Source organism: Cololabis saira, chromosome 22, assembly GCF_033807715.1.
Source record: "Cololabis saira isolate AMF1-May2022 chromosome 22, fColSai1.1, whole genome shotgun sequence".
In the NCBI taxonomy this organism is placed as follows: domain Eukaryota; kingdom Metazoa; phylum Chordata; class Actinopteri; order Beloniformes; family Belonidae; genus Cololabis; species Cololabis saira.
Window position 1 is genome coordinate 18,081,300 of NC_084608.1, and position 17,160 is coordinate 18,098,459.

Consider the following 17,160-nt stretch of genomic DNA (forward strand, 5'->3'; position numbering starts at 1 on the left):
AGACGTGTTTGGATGAATACGTCTGTCTTTACTCACTGTTTCTGCATTGTGTGCAGCTCAGTAGACAGTTTCATCAACATCTTCAAGATGGGTAACTTTTGAACCATCTCTTTAACAGGGGTCATGACTTGTTTAAAAGGGAAACACTGAAATCAACTTGCTCTCTTAAAGAAGAGGTAATTTTGGAGCCATTAACTTCTTGCATGAAGACCAATGAGCGTCATCAGTGAGGTGACAACTCCCACCAGGTAAGCTCTGCCGGATGAGACGCACCTGCAGCAATAAAGTGGCCGAAGAGTCTATTTAATTAATCAGCGGAGCAGCACAGCAGTGCGGGGCAAAGTTTGGCCTTTTCTGTGTTTTATACATTTTTATAACCCTAGGTTTAACAGACAAAGACGAAATCCTGGGTCCTCTTCGTGCCAGGTAAGTGTGGTTTCGTGTTGGGTGAGACGGCGGTGTAAAGACTGAACACGTTTCAGGTGCGCTGTTTTAGGCGCTCGGCTCGCTTTTATCTGATTACATTTCACCTGTACCCGATCAGATGATACTTATTTATATTTTATCACATACCTCAATCTAACAGCGAGCGGGAAGGGGGAAGTGTTTAAATTTTTTTTTTAAATTTTTTAAGCTGTTAACGTCACTAGAGATGGTCTCGGGTGAACAAAGGTTTCTACCTATAACGCATGTTAAAAGCTCTCCAGTCAGACCAGTTCTGGCAGCGACGCTCACTTGCCTGTGGGGCTTTCTTAAGTACCTGCTTGAGACCTCTTTCCACCCTTTTAAACTTTAGAAACAAAGTTTATGGGTTTTTAATCAGTTGTGAGGCTATACATCACAATTGTCTCCTGTTTTCTGTTTTTCCTCTCCACATTTTGATTAAAACATGAGTCTTGTTCATATCTTTTAAAGTATCAGGCTATCAAAGTCAAAACCTCCCATATTAAAGGGTTTGCATTGGCATGAGAGGCCCTCCAAAGTTACTTAAAAATTGATAAATGTTCATTTTTGCTCTAGTATTGATAGACATATGTTAAATGATTTTGAATTATGTAATCTATTGACCATATGAGGGAGGGAAGGGGAGAAGGTGTGCAGTTTTTTTATTTGTATTTACTTTTTTTATTTATTTTTTTATTATTATTATTATTTATTTATTTTGGTTTTATTAATGTTATGAAAAGTTAAAAAAAGGGGGAAAATATTGATAATTATATTGTTATTGTAAATCTTATTTCTTTTTTTTAATGCCCTCAATAAAAGACATCTATACAAAAAAAAAAAGATAAATGTTATTATAGTACATTCCCACGCGCAGTTAGCAGAGGAATAACTGATACTTGTTAAGCTGTTGATGCACTATTAAGGTAATGCATGCTGCAGAGATCATCATATTGAGCTTTATTAAATCATGTATTGACATTTTGAACAGCGACTGCACAGTTTTCTGATGGAGGGCATCATTTTCTCTGTTTATAAGCTGTTTCCCAAAGTGTAAAGCAGCATGTGCTTGTGTCTGCAGCCCGACGGAGCAGATGGACCAGCTGTCCAGTCAGTCAGGACTGGGCAGTGATGACATCACGGATGAAACAACGTCCCTAGTGGACAGCAGGTGGAGCTCTGAAGAAGATGTAAGATGCAAGCTACTTCATAAAGTCTTATGAACAGGGGTTTTGTGTATGTGATGTATTTACAATAATATATTCTCCATGTTGTGGTAGTGTAGAAAATGTCACTGCTCTCTTGTGTTTCCAACTTATTGAACCCCGCCCCAACTGACGCTGCAAGTGGGATTCCCTGAGGGCCTTTAATGGCCCATGATTATGTCTATTATCTGCTCAAACTCCAGGGTGACAGTTTCTTAGACATTCCTCTGTTTTTGTTCCTTATTATTACCTGTTGTGGCTGGAAACATTCTTGCGCTACTTTGCACTTATGCAAAGACAAAAGAAATGTGCTGCAACTTTTAAAAATCTGATGCCCCCCTAACCAGGTATGTTCTTATCTCTTCTCTCAGAGCTCTGACAACCAGGGACAGTGTCTGGCAGCACCGTCGGCTCCTCTGCAGAGCTACAAGCAGAAGCTCGAGGAATTCAAGAAACTTTTCAAAGAAGTGCCTGAATCTGAGAGACTCTTAGTGGGTGAGCAACAAAGGCTGCCTCTTATGATGATGTATTAAACGGTGGGGATCAAGAGTTAATATTCATTAAGAAGTGGTCTTTGGTTTTCAAATGTGTGTTTTTTTTTAAACATTGAAATGTCAAACACTATTTAACTGCTTCAAAAAAAGGCTTGGATAATCATTAGTGGACTGTATCTCTGCTCGTCTTTTCCTGTGAAAATAAACCATATTGGTGCACTTCTTTTCCCACAAGCATTTTATCTCCTTCAAACAAGTAAACCATTCATGTAAGAAATGAAATGTCATTTATCTGGGTGGTTTACGTGCTATTCTTCTCCTCAGATTATCCGTGCGCTCTCCAGCGGGACATACTCCTTCAGGGACGCTTGTACCTTTCAGAGAACTGGGTCTGTTTCTACAGCAATGTGTTTCGAGGAACGAAGGTAATGAGACTGAGAGGGGGCATGTTGGGAAGGAGGTTGGAGTACACTGTATACACATGAAGACAAAACACAGCACAGGTTATCTACAGATGAAAATGGTCCATTAACTAAACATGAAAGATTAAAGCTCTGTTGGTATGAAAAGGGTTTGTACTGTGAAATGATCTACTTTTAAAGTGAGACCTCTATGTCCCTCAGGAAGAACTACATTATAAAAGATTGTTAGGAGAAAATGTTCTAAAACAGTTACATATGTGATTTGGTTGCTATTTCCCCTTGAAATTAACTTAGCAGTTAGATACCCTTGCAATACAGATGCCTAGATACACATGTCTGTGTGTCACTCTTTTACTCATCTTTGCAGTCAGTTACAAGTGGAAAAATGACTAAGTAGTTCATAGCTACTGCAACTGACTAAATGTTGCACAAAAACAGCTTTTCGTCTCTTTTCACATCAAGATTTTTTCACTGAAGGACTCGTTGATGCATGATTTTATATGCCTTTATTTACAGATTGCACTAACTCTTAAAGATATCAAAACTATGTCCAGAGAGAAAACGGCTCGACTGATCCCCAATGCCATCCAGATCTGCACAAGTACTGAGAAGGTTGTTTTTTATTTTATTTTGAAAATTAATTCAAAACGTATATATCTCCAAAATGATTTTTAAACCCAGTCACAAATATATTGTATCTCTTTTTGTATCTTTACCCTCAGTATTTCTTCACTTCCTTCTCTGCAAGAGAGAAAAGCTACCAGGGTGTTTTCCGTATGTGGCAAAACACGCTGATGGACAAGGTGAGGCCCTTACTGCAGTAGGTGTAGTCTCCAACAAAAGATACTCATCAGTATGATGTTACTATTTGATGTAGCAGCATCTATTGTTCATGGAGGTTATCCAGTAATTCGTACTATCAAGAAACAGCTGTTCCACCAGACTCGGTTATTTCACTTTAATCTAAAATGGCATGTTTGGTATTTTGTCTGCTGTGTATAAGTCTTCCCAGAGTACCAACAGGTCAGCTACAAACTATTATCTAAAGGGTTCAGAGTACACAGGTGATAACACACACACAGACTGTTATTGGAGGTGTTCTGCTTTTAGCATGTAGGGCAAAAATATGCACACAGGTGAAGGGTTTCCTAAATAGTCCAACAGACTTTTATTTACTCTTCCACACGCAGTGATGTTTGGAGAAATTTACCCACATGTACCTGGACTGCCAGCAAAGAGTTGGCTTCCATGTTTAATGACATTGTCTATAAACCAAGATTAGATAGAAGAACTAAAGAAGTTGGTTTCAGAATAAAACTTGAGTGAGTCAGCTTGTATTGGTAATACGTCCTGAAATGCTGATGCATCAGATGCTGAAGTGTTCGAAACATTTAGATAACTTTTGAAGTGCTGTTGCAACTTCCCAGCCAACCCCCCCCCCCCCCCCCCCCCCCCCCCCCCATCCCAAGTGGGCAGTTCACATGGGACCAACACTATTATTATTTTATTGTTGTTGTTGTTTAAGGCACAAAAGTGCTTGAGCTGGGTGTGGAACAATCTTTGAGTGTGGGGCAGGATTCTGAATGGCTGATAAACACTTAAAGAACACCGGTGAGAAGCCCCAGCCTACTGCCCTCTTAACCTCAGCTGCTGGACTTTTACCCTTTAATGTTATCTTCTGGCTATGCCAGCTGTTTTTTCCTTTCCCCCTTACATGAACGTGCACTTTGAAGCAGTGGCGTCAATTCAGTCGAAGCTAAGGTATGGCAAGGTTACGAGTCACAGAACTTAACTAGAGTATCAATCAACACGTCCAGCAAATACTCATCACAGAAGTCTATGTAGCTTATCTGTGTGGTCAAGAAAATCTTATTTCTAGTTAAAATGTCTCATTTTTAGTCAAAAAATCTCATTACACTTAAAACAAGAGTCATCACCAGAAAAATAACTTATTTGATATTTTCACCTGTTTCAAGTAAATTTTCACTTGAAATAAGTAGAAAAATCTGCCAGTGGGACAAGATTTATCATTACAAGCAAAAAAATCTTGTTCCACTGGCAGATTTTTCCACTTATTTTAAGTGAAAATCTACTTGAAACAGGTGAAAATGCTTGTTTTTGAGTCTTGTCTTAAATGTAATGATTCTTTTTGACTAAAAATTTGACATTTTAACTAGAAATAAGACAAATATTCTTGTTAAGATTTTGAGTTTTTGCAGTGTATAATAACTAGTGAAATCGATCATGTTGTTCTGATTTGCATTTGTAGTTATTCCATATGTATTAAGTAATAGAATAATCAATACAAATAGACGCAGAGTAATTCCATAAATGTATTTAAAAAAACAAACATTTACATTTTCCCTTGAAGCCAAGCTGTGGCGGCTGCCATACCTTGCCATACCCAATTGACGCCCCTGCTTTGAAGGCCTCGTCTCCGGGGGTTGCGGGTTCGAGATCTCGCGCAGAAACACCTGTGTGAAAGCAGCAGAGTTCATTGACCCCGTGCAGGAGTGGCGTCGAGGGCTGAAGGCTGATTTATGGTTCCGCGTTACACCAACGCAGAAACTACGGCGTAGGGTACGCGGTGACGCGCACCGTACGTCGCGTGTCGCCGCGTACCCTACGCCGTAGGTTACGCCGTCGATTTAACGCAGAACCATAATTCCGGCTTGATCTGCACCGACCTGCCTCTGACAGCAGCCCTCGACGCTCCGCTGGCGTCGGCGCACAAACACAAACTCTCACCCGGAGACCAAAAAATAAACCAACCAGCAAAAAAACAAAAACCCATTGCCGAAGAACCGGAGTTTTTTTTTAGACGTTTATTTTTGTTAAGTTTTGCCGGCTGTGCGTCTTTATGTCCCTGAAGTCGCTCACATCAGCGACTTCCGTAATGCGAGGTTGGTCCAGGTGAAGGTTTGACAGCTGGCATGTCCTCTGACAGGTAAGGAAACACGCTCCTAAATGATCTTTTTAAAAGAAACGCTATATGGTCCTTTTTTTGTGGGGAAATGCTTTATTTTCCTGGCCAGGATGAATGGCAATGCGGGGGAAGACTTAACACGTTGTGTAAATATTTTACGCCAAGAGCTCCCAGCCTGCACATGCCATTTTGTCCAGCTTTATAAATGTTTTTGTGAGGGATGTTTGGCAACAAGCGCACTTCTTTTAGAGTTGCCAACCGTCCCTTGAAAAACGGAATCGTCCTGTATTTATAAACTAAAGTACGCGTCCCGTATTGAGCTGAAAAGGGACGCACTTTGTCCCGTATTACTGTGAGAGCCAAAAACTAGTCATAAAATGCCAATGGAAAATGACATTGAGCTGTTGAGTTCATAAGTTATTGTTTTTTTTTTTTTTACAAGTTTTCTACAGACTTTCTGTTTGCACTTTTGTTATTGCACTAAAAATGTGCACTATTACAGAATGGATGTTTTGCTTGCTTTCTATTGTTTTATATTAATTATACAATTTCAAGTTTATCAGGACAGGTTTCTGTTTAAGAAAGTTATTTATTTTATTCAGTTCATTTTGTTATTTTGTATTAAAGTGAATTGCTGGATAATAATTTGTTTTCCATGTGTTCATGGCATTCAAAAATATGCATCTAATGCAATTCTGGTTCGAGTCAAATGGTTAAAAAATCGTTTCACTTACAAAAAAAAGGGGGTAAAAAAATTCACCACGCCAGTAAGGGTGAAGGTAATCGGGTTGGCCGGACCTGCTGATGAGGTGCCCCTTATTTATTTTACAGGGAGTTGGCAACCCTACTCGTGACTGTCAAGGGTTAACTTAAATGTAAGACGAGTATCTGGGTGAATAAGACTAGCAGGTTGTTGTTCAACTAAGGAGATAAGACTGTGTGAAACGCCGTGTGAAGGTTACACGGTTCCCTTTTCTCAAACATCGTGGTTCTTGTCCAAGCTTTACATGAACCTTGATTTTTACATGCTTGTTTTAAAGTCTTTTTGACTCCCTTCCTCAGCCTCTGACCAACCAGGAGTTGTGGCAGATGGTTAAACAGCATTATGGGAATGATCTGGGAATGAGCCATGAAGAGATGGAGAGTCTACAGGTATCGTCCGAATCAAGCATGCAGAGCAGGTAGGTCACACCCGGACTCTTATTCTCACTTTCCGTGTGAATGGTGTTGCTAACTAGGTATAAACCGGTTTGTTTGGTCTTCAGCCTGCCTCAGAAGCCCGGCGGTGATGATGGTCTCGGGACACTGGAGCGGCCCCGCAGCCTTCGCCTCTCGATGGAGCACAGGCCACTAGAGAGCTTGACGCCTCAAGGGGAGGAGGTGCCCTCCCCTCTTGGATCACCAAGCATTGCCAAGATGGTATCAGTAGTGTTACCTTTTTTTTTTTTTTTTTTATTTCCTCCTCAACATGACTTTGTCTAAGTGTTGTCACAGGCATCTTTTTGTGCTGCATCTCCAGCAGGAGGAGTCTCGTAACCCCCCATCCCAGCGGCCCAGTCCTCTGCTCTCGCTGGACCGCCTCGCTCCAGAGCAGCTCTCCAAACGCTCGGCCTCTCTAGACCTCAATGAGAATGAGAATGGCATATCCGAGGAAAGTGGCTCAGAAAGCTTGGAAGAAGGTGACGACCGCCTGATACAGAAGCTTGAGCTCACAAACTGTAGTACTTTGCTTTAATATTTTCTCTCTGCTCTCAGTGGAGGAGCGAATTACCGTGTCCCAGGTATCCGGTCGCCTGTATCTCAACAAAGTTTTCCACATCAGTGCAGCCAAAATGTTTGAGTTGCTCTTCACCGACTCAAGCTTCACCCGCAGGTTTATGGACATCCGTAAAATGACCAGTACGATCTTTTTGAATATTCCCCTTTTCCCTGAAGCAAACTCACTCAAAAGCTCTTGAGGGTAATATTCAAGGTGACCTTGTACATTTTCAGAAGCCAGTTTTACCCCTTGGCAAAAAGAGGACTCTGGAGATGCGAAGCGGAGTCTGAACTACACTGTAACCATCACCAACCCTCTAGTTGGGAAGTTCTCCACTGCTACAGAGAAGCAGGTGATTATAGTGTCTTCACACTTGAGTGGACGAATAAAGATGGACCTTTGCACTGCTTAAATGCACTTCAATTATCTTTCAGACACTGTACAAAGAATCCAGGGAGGGTCAGTATTACCTCGTGGATGCAGAAGTGTACACTCATGATGTTCCCTATCATGATTACTTTTACACACACAACCGCTACTACATCAAAAGTAACTCCAAGAGGAAGTGTCGACTAAGGTAACATATTGCGCCATTTATTTTATCTAGTTGTTTTAGGATTTAATCTAATTACCTTTTTAATGAAAACTTCTCTTTTTGGTTTTAGAGTGTATACTGATGTGAGGTACAAAAAGCAGCCATGGGGCCTGGTCAAGTCCTTCATTACCAAAAACTCCTGGAGCGCCATTGAGGAATATTTCAAACAGCTGGGTGAGTTGAAGGTCTCTTCTGAACCTTGCAGAGGAAGAAACTGAGCTTGTGATTTTTATATCTGATCCAATAATGATATCTGATCCAATAATGATTTCTTCTAACATGCACCAGGCATCGCAGCAGTGTCTTATTACTGCAAGAACGGGAACATAAAGAGCATTATTTCTCATCAGCCACTAAGAACTGACAGTCCACAAGTTTGAAGGTTGAAGTCTTCATCGGGTGTTAAAATTTATGAAAGAAATACTGATTTTGATTGCTCACACAGACTTTGTATGAAGAATATATGTAGCTAATGTAGTGAGGGTCAAAATACTAAGATAATACAAATAATTTTTTTCTTAAAAGCATTGTCAGTGGTAATTCACTTTCGGGGTTATCATGACCAGCTTGACAGATGTGCATGTTGGATGTTTTAGGATCAAAGTTTGTTGTGATCCCCTAAGGAACAACATTCCTTCCAGGGTTCATGTTTTCATTCCTGCTATGAAAGCTAAAAGCCTCTTTCAGGCATTGTTTTCAATTAATGTGGTGGTAACTGAACGTGTGTCATGTTTGAATGATTACCCTTCTGTACCATCTGGCTGCTGCTAAGAGATGAATTTGGGTATCGGCTGTAATATATTTGAATGAATAAGCAGCCCGCTGCCCGACTATTCATCTCCAGGCAAACACAGCAGCGGCGGGTGAATGTGATAGGTTCAAATAAGCTGGCAGATAATGTTATACAATGAATAACAGCACTGTCCAAACTTTTCTTCTTCCATGCTTTATAGCTGGCCAAACAAGCGAAATCCATTTAAAAGCATGTGAGGAGCACCTCGAGCTTCTGATTTCTGTGTGAACATAAATATGTTTAACTGCTTCCATTCACTGACATTTTAACCCAATGTTGCACGCTTGTTGGCTCGATTATGAATTATAAAAGATGCGTCAACTGTAACTTTAGAGCGACTAAACGGCGGCAGTGGTGGAGCAAAAGGTCACATTTTCCCAAGTTCATGCTGTTACTGTTACAATAGTGCAGTTAAACCCTCACAAGTATAACACGGTCTGTTTAACTTCAGCATGTAGAAAAGTGACCTTCAGCTGTTTACTGTCCATTAATGCAAAACAAAATGCAACTATTGTGTGCTTCAGGGGCTTATTGTCACTTTCAGAGGCATGTATGGAGCTTATTTAATGTCGTCTGAATATCATTGTTTTAACAGACTGAGCTGCAACATCCAGGCGGGGTTGGGTTTAAGATCTACGTGGGCTTAAAAGTTCAACTTCACCGTCTGTTTCAGTTTCTTTAGACATACACGCCTATAAAGTCTTAAGATCTTTTTATTTCTCTCAAAATGGCCATTATGACATTTCATTGCAGGAAATGCAAGTTTAATGATGGCTGAATTCAACTTGTTTAGATTTGCTGGTCATTGTTCATTTAAAGCTCACAAGGACACTAAGGTGACTTGGTTAATGGTTCATCAGACCTGTGCTTTTATTTCCTTTTGACAGTAAAGACTTGAGCTGTGAAAGGATGAAAACAATAGACTGGCCTTAGGAGGTACAATGGAAACAAAGTGTACATGTGACAGCATAAAAAGCAGTGTGGATGCTGAGAAAGAGGCTGTGTTGTTCATGTTATAAGCACGCTAAAGTCTCTTAAGTATGAACCTTTTTAAGGAGATGCACCATTTACTTGTATAACAAAATGATGCAAATGTGAGATGGTTAATTTCTGGATCAATGACAACCAAGGAAGGAAATGATGGACAACCAAGATGGTTAATGTCAAACTTCAAATGTTAAAATAATAGTTGGTGTATAGATGTTCATGAAGCTTACATACACGTTTTAAGCCCGTAATAACCTTTTTTTTTAAAAAAAAAAAAACAACCTCAGTAATGTTTCTATTTGTGCCTCTGACGTTACAGAAGCAGAACTGGTGGAGGAGGAAGCAGAGATGAACCAAGCGGCTGGAGAGTCGGGCAAGATGGGTGGGCTTCGTCGTCGAAGGAGGACTTACAGCCGGAGCGTGCAGGAACACTCAACGCCCAACCAGCAGTATGGGCAAGACTCTGAACCACAGAGAGATGGGAACATGGGTACTGTCAACTTTTAATGGCTTTAAAGAAAGTTTTTGTTTGGTTTAATACATCACTATTTAACTGAATTTGGTAGTTGTTGGCGTGAAGTGAGTTTGCGGGTTTGAAAAGCCCAGTAAATGGCATCATTTATATCTAGGGCTGTTAGTAAATGCAACAAGTCCCTGTAGAAATGCACAAATTAAAGTTTTTCTCTAACTATGTTGCGTACAAACGTATTTATCTTGTGTATTGAAGGCCCCATGGACGCAACAATCCCGCCCAGGTGGAACATCCCTATGATAGTTGCTGGCATGAGCGTGATGTAAGTTGACAGCTTGCAAAGCGTATGAAGCATTGGTATTTATTTATTTAATTGTTTAAAAGGACTCCAGATGCTTGAAATGAGTTGAAACATGATCCGTTCTGTATCTTTTAGTTTGCTGATTCTGACGGTGCTGAATCTGGGCTTGCTTGTTAAGCTCTGGGCCATGGAGGATGTTGCCCACCGCATGTACCTGAGCGCAAAGCATCGAATGAGGGAGAGGGCTGAGGCCAGGTCAGACATTTTGAAGTTTTTAATTTTTTTAATGTACCCACCATATTTCTGTGGATTGTTTGCAAATGAATAGATTTTCACATGATCTCTACCGGTAACTTGTGGGTCCCACTGGAAGCAGAAGTGCCATGGTCCAATTTTGCCATGTCTGAATTACTGCCAGCTTGATCTGCTGTGTGTGTGTGTGTATTGACATGTTTAACTGTGGTAGAGATGCCAAAATAGACCTGCTGCATATGTTTAGCGGAGCAATAGCTACACATGCAAGTACACATAGGCCTTTTCCACTGCAGTGGTTCCAGAACTTCTTCAGAACTTGTACTAAACTTGGAACCAATTCTTCATTACAGCCAAACACAAGGAAAGCACCAGTTAAAAGATGTTAAACTGTTGCTATGCTGGATTAAAAACTGAGCTGGGCTCGAGCAAGCGCCAACCATCTTATTTACGCATTGAGGCTCATGGAACTCGGGTTTGTTGCAGTTCCTCGACCGGCTCCTGGAGGCTCCGAAAGGGCTCGATAACAACTCCCATGTTAAAGTGTCCATCTTTAGAGCAGAACTAAACAAATTATAGTCTGGTTCCAAAAAACATTTTGTCTCAATCGTTTTTAGAGGGGGGGAGGTTGTACCACGCCAAGAGAGTTTATATATAACGCATTAAATCTATTTCTAATATGATTGACAGTTGGTTCAGTCAATGGCTTGCTGTTATCCCTTCCTTATCTGTAATCGTCATGCTACCGTGCTAGGCAAAGTAACCAGCTGTTACAAACCCAACATCAGCTACAAGCAACAGTACATTTTTTTATTTCACTCTCTAGTCAACATGTTAAAGGTATATTCTGCTGTAAACATCTGTTGGAGCTCTGGAGATATTTTAGTGAGGATCAGCTGGTTAGCAAAGCTATCCGTGATTCACATACAGTGGGCGTGTTCCTGTCGGCTTCCCGGTATGAAGAAACGTTATTAGCGACCAACACTGTAGAATGTTTTATGTATCACTTGCTGACATTTTTGTAACCCACTCAAATCATTGGGTATAAATGTTGCTTATAGTACAGTTCATAAATGCTCAGCATCTGGACATAATGGTTGATTTTGATAAATGGTGTGTTCACAAATGCAACTTTTGTAAACACAGGTTGGCAGGAAAACAAGATCAACACTGATTTGTCTTTTAGGATACTCAAATTTCTTTTAAGGAAATTTTGACTATCCTAAAATTGGGTTCAAATGACAATGGAAAAAATCATGTGTCCCTGTAGTAGCTGTTTCAAGTTTAACCATGTCTAAAGTAGCTTAAACAACATTGATAGAAATGCACTCTTGACTTACAATTGAGATACTGCCTTTTTAAAAAAAAATGCTTTATTCATTTCTCAGTTTTATGTGTTTTTAAGTGAGTGAATTCTTCCTTTATCCCAACTTGTTGTCTCTGTGTTCTGCTGAATTAATGTGGTGAAGGTAAACATGTTATTGTGAAACTATTTATTTTCTGTTGGCAGCTTTGCTTCAGAATATGGTCTCAAACCAGGACCAGGTTTAAGGACCATTGAGGACGCAGAACTGCTGAAAACTGTACTGCAGGACTCCATTAACCTTTTACAACAGGTGGGATGATTACAATGACCGAAGCTTGATTGGTCACAAGGGAGGACACAAGGCTACGGTATTCTAAGTTTAAGGGCCTTTTAAGTAGTTATTCGTAATTTAAAAATTAGACTAAATGGTAAATGGCATTTAATTATATTCACAGATACAGTAAATGGATGATGCCCAATGTATTGTGTAAGCTGTCAAAGGTGGACTGGCTGTGTTCAGGGGCAACAATCTCTTATCCTAAAACAAATGTAGCTGGCTGTAGCTTCATATTTAAAAAAAGAAAATGCTGATGGGGTTGGTTTCCTTCTCATGTAACTGCTTTTATTTTTAAAACACTAAATGGTTAAAGTTGATATGTAACCATATTTAAAAAACTATGGATAGAATACTCCTAAATTAGTTTGCAATAGGCATTGTTAATTTTCTCTTATATTCCTCAAAATTTTATAAATCTATCATATACAGAGGTGTATAATCCAGGTGCCATAAAGTAAAAATCCTGTCCAGCAGTTGTTCCAACCCTCTGAAGAAGCATGTGAAGACAATGCCACAGCAATTTCTGCTGTTTGCAACATGGGAATTGGTTGTTTTTTGCAGAGGTGTTTAATCCAGATGCCATAAAGTAAAAACCCTGCTGTGTTTCTGGATCAGCCTGTACATTTAGAACAGGTGTTTTCACTAAGGACCTACCATACCTGCAGAGGAGCTGGTTTAGTATTTGGTTGGAATAACTGCTGGACAGGATTTTTACTTTATGGCACCTGGATTATACATCTCTGCTCATATAAAATGTCTAAAGCAGGTGCCCCAGCAGCTGAATCTGTTTCTCCTCCATAGCTCCGCACGTCTTTGATGGCCCTCCAGCAGAACTTTGCTGTGGCCAATGGAACGGCGGCACCGCAGTGACGCAGCCACACCTGGCACCCACAGAAAGGCGTGTCCCTGGTCCCAGTGGAAAAGCAATGAGGCCACAGCAACACTCAGAGGAAATCTCTTGTATCCACAGGATGTTGCCATGTAAGTGTCTCGAGACCTGACACGTGCCATGTGTTGCCATGGGTTACTCATCAGGTTTTTAAAGCTGCAGACTTACTGATGCAAGGATAAAGTTGCATCAGAATCAGCTGTGATGAAACTTCTGTTTTTAAACTCCTGTTTTTAAATGGTGGCATGATTTTTTTATTTTTTTTTTGGCCATACCTAGCTTTTTTTAAGGTGTGACATAAAAATACTATTCACTTAAGTGAATTGATATGTAAATGACCTGCACAAAAGTTTTGCAAGGATGAATTTTAGTTTAGATTTTATTGTTTATAATAAATATGGACCCACACTTGAAAGTTTGTCTACTTTTATGTGATTGTAAACCAATACTCTTGTGATGTGCAATTTTTCTGGGGTTTAAATGGTACAGCTAAACACTTTCAAACAACTTTAATTTATGTTCAATGATCATTCCAAGAATGATCATGTATGATCTGTGTATACTTTATTAGACATTTTGGCATTAAAGGGAAATGGTTAATTATCTGTCAACACTGCAGCCAATTCTGTTTTCAAATTTGAAATTCTTATTTTTCTGTTGATTGTTGGTGATGCAACCAGAATGCCTGAGCCTTGCCTCTGCACTTGAATGTTTGACACAGTGCAATTTTGTTTTGGCTGTCTTTTCCCATTGTGTTCATACAAAATGAGTTTACTTGCAGTTTTGTACACTGAGACATATTGTTTTAGTAAATATTCAACAGATGTCTTTTTCTTGATGTTTATAGGAGGCATTTCTTTCTTTATAAATTCAATCCCATCTTTCTTTTACAATAGTTAATATATGAATTTACAATAAAAGGAACCATGTGTAACTAATTGCTATTTTCTCCATACACCGAGGGAACAACTTTTGGCATTTAAAAATGCTATTTTAAGCTTTTTTTTTTTTTTAAGGTGGTAAAAGCTTGGTCATGAATCTTGTTCTATTTGCTAATGGTGGATGAAAAAAATAGGATTAAATGGGGCTAAAGCCAAATGTCTCTTTGTTGCTTTGTCACCACTGAAATACAACACAGTTTTGTCTTTTTATTTAGCAGTTATCTACTCCTGGAGGAAATATTGCATTTCTTCTGTGTCCCTGACACATTTCAGAATAATCGTATGCATCTTCAGCAAGATTGTTGGTTACATGGCGATTACCCTCATTACACTTTGTAAAAGATGCTACTTTACAAAAACCTTGAACAAGCATTACCCTCTTATTCAGGCTGACAATATTGATATGTAACCTAACTATTCTATTAAAACATTTCTATAGACCATATGAGAAAGATGCTGCCTAATAACTTGGACCAGTTAAATCTGGACATCCTTAAAATAAAAATTACACGACACAAACATACATTTTGGTCAAGTGATTTAAGTCTACTCATACCTGCCTTTTAACCCACCTAAAACAAAGACTGCTATGTTGAGACTGAACAACCACATCTGCTATAAATGTGAATGAAAAGCCCTGAAAACATTTTTCAAATGAATATACAGCATTGATGTTTTTATAGAGGAGCCCAGCATCCACACATTTGCAGTAGTAGTTAACACTAATCTTGTGAAATCAAGCAGGTCCTCATCATCCTCAGAAATTTGTGGAAGGAAAAAAAAAAAAAAGGATGAATCAGCTATTGAATATAGCCAATGTATTAACTACATTTTCTGATATACAGTATGGCCCTTTGCTCCTTATGTTTGAATGTGCATGGCATTTCAGAAAAGGAACATCATACCAACAGTAAAATATGGTGGTGGTAGTGTGATGGTCTGGGGCTGTTTTGCTGCTTCAGGACCTGGAAGACTTGCTGTGGTAAATGGAACCATGAATTCTGCTGTCTACCAAAAAATCCTGAAGGAGAATGTCCGGCCATCTGTTCGTGACCTCAAGCTGAAGCCACTTGGGTTCTGCAGCAGGACAATGATCCAAAACACACCCGCAAGTCCACCTCTGAATGGCTTAAGAAAAACAAAATGAAGACTTTGGAGTGGCCTAGTCAAAGTCCCGACCTGAGTCTGATTGAGATGCTGTGGCATGACCTTCAAAAAAGGCGGTTCATCCTCAAAAACCCTCCAATGTGGCTGAATTACAACAATTCTGCAAAGATGAGTGGGCCAAAATTCCTCCACAGCGCTGTAAAAGACTCATTGCCAGTTATCGCAAACGCTTGATTGCAGTTGTTGCTGGTGGCCCAACCAGTGGCACACAGGGCCATGTAGGTTTGGCTTTTTCTTTCCCCTTAATAATAAAAACCTTAATTTAAAAACTGCATTTTGTGTTTACTTGTGTTATCTTTGTCTAATATTTAAATTTGTTTGATGATCTGAAACATTTAAGAGCGACAAACATGCAAAAAAATAAGAAATCAGGAAGGGGGCAAACCCTTTTTCACAACTGTATGGCCCTTTGCCCCTTATGTTTGGATGTGCAACAGTACACTCAAATTATGGCCCATTTTACAAAAAACTGAAAAATGGAAAAAGTCTAAAAAAACTGAACGAGTCAAATATCAACTCACTGTCCAGATTATTAGATACACCTGGTACACCTCATAAAGTGATGAGTGTATATAGCAATCTGGGGAGGCACATACATGCATCCTAACATAAGTCCATTACTTTACTTTAGATAGACGCATGGCTTTTAACATTACTTGCACTACTGTAGCAATTTCAATTCCGTCAGAACAGCAGTCTTGCAGGAGGTGGTACAGGAGGTCTTTGCTGCTGACATACATGTGGGAGTTTTTTTTATTTATTTTTATTTATTTAAAACTTTAAATACAATGAAAAATAAAGAACAAAGGCAAAATACAGATACCAAGATTCCAGCACCAAATTTAAAAGAAATAAACAAAAGAATATATATAAAGGACAAGACAGTTGAATGTAAATTAAAAAGATAAATAAAAATAAAAACAGCATAATGTGCGAGAAAAGGTTTCATGTAAACAAATTCAGCGATTTACAGATGCCGATGGTCTTTTGTGCCTTTGTGTTTTTTGATGAGTAGATCGTCCTCATATATTGTTCAAGTTCTTTTTTAAGTGCAAGGAGTTCAGGCTTTCTGTGGATGAATTTGCACTTATGTATGTGAAACTTTGCAAAAGTTTCCAGCTCACCTGGATCGTTAGTGCTAAGCCATGTCACCAGTCCACTTATTGTGTGTGTGTGTGTGTGTGTGTGTGTGTGTGTGTGTGTGTGTGTGTGTGTGTGTGTGTGTGTGTGTGTGTGTGTGTGTGTGTGTGTGTGTGTGTGTGTGTGTGTGTGGGCGTGTGGGCGTGTGAGTGTATGCACATGTGTATGAGTGTGAGTGAGGGTGTGTGTATGCGTGGGGGGTGGGGGGTGGGGTCGTATGGGATGTTTTAAATTGTACGTTTGATTGTTATTTTATTTTGTATGTAAAGCACCATGAGTTGCATTTACACTGCATGAGTTGGTGCTATATAAATAAATAAATAAATAAATAAAAATAAATAAATAAATAAAAAATAAAGACAGATTTATAAAAAAGAAAGCGTCCCTATCTTTGTGATTAAAATTATGAAAACCAAAAATAACATTCTTATAATAAAGATGAAAATCAGAAAAGACAGAATCAGCAATATACTTGTGGAAGTCCCTCCAGAATTTGTAAGTGATTTCACATGACCAGAATAAGTCAGAATATGTTTCAGGATGTCCTTGGCAAAAAGAACAATTAACATCTATATCATTCTTAAATTTGGATAAATATTGTTTTGCAGGGTAGAATTTGTGTATCAATTTGTGGGAGTTCAGGAATTCTGGGCGGAGAAAATCCCCCTCACGGTTGACGTCAGAAGGGAAACAGTTTTTTTTTATTTTTTTATTTCACATTAGCAGGAGA

At 39.3% G+C, this 17,160-nt stretch overlaps 1 protein-coding gene across 2 annotated transcripts; it reads left to right on the plus strand.

Annotated features, from left to right (window-relative positions):
• The first annotated feature begins 18 nt into the window (after nt 1-18).
• gramd1c (GRAM domain containing 1c) lies at nt 19-14,729 on the plus strand. Of its 2 annotated transcripts, none has more exons than XM_061713877.1 (18): nt 19-248; nt 1,526-1,634; nt 2,021-2,144; nt 2,468-2,568; nt 3,082-3,177; nt 3,288-3,368; nt 6,554-6,672; nt 6,757-6,910; nt 7,011-7,170; nt 7,247-7,390; nt 7,484-7,602; nt 7,685-7,827; nt 7,916-8,019; nt 9,945-10,115; nt 10,353-10,419; nt 10,534-10,653; nt 12,161-12,266; nt 13,095-14,729. In XM_061713877.1, exons 1-18 carry the CDS (start codon nt 214-216, stop codon nt 13,161-13,163), a joined length of 2,022 nt encoding a protein of 673 aa, XP_061569861.1. In that variant the 5' UTR covers nt 19-213; the 3' UTR covers nt 13,164-14,729. The 2 variants fall into 2 exon arrangements, with proteins under 2 accessions (XP_061569861.1, XP_061569862.1); XM_061713878.1 differs by lacking the exon at nt 19-248 and adding an exon at nt 297-426.
• Nucleotides 14,730-17,160: the final 2,431 nt, after the last annotated feature.

Excerpts from the sequence above, each read along its gene's own strand:
- gramd1c (XM_061713877.1), top strand. The coding sequence starts at position 214 with ATGAGCGTCATCAGTGAGGTGACAACTCCCACCAG. Across the intron at positions 6,911-7,010 it reads CACCAAGCATTGCCAAGATG|CAGGAGGAGTCTCGTAACCC; the intron begins GTATCAGTAGTG and ends CTGCATCTCCAG. Across the intron at positions 10,654-12,160 it reads AGGGAGAGGGCTGAGGCCAG|CTTTGCTTCAGAATATGGTC; the intron begins GTCAGACATTTT and ends TTCTGTTGGCAG.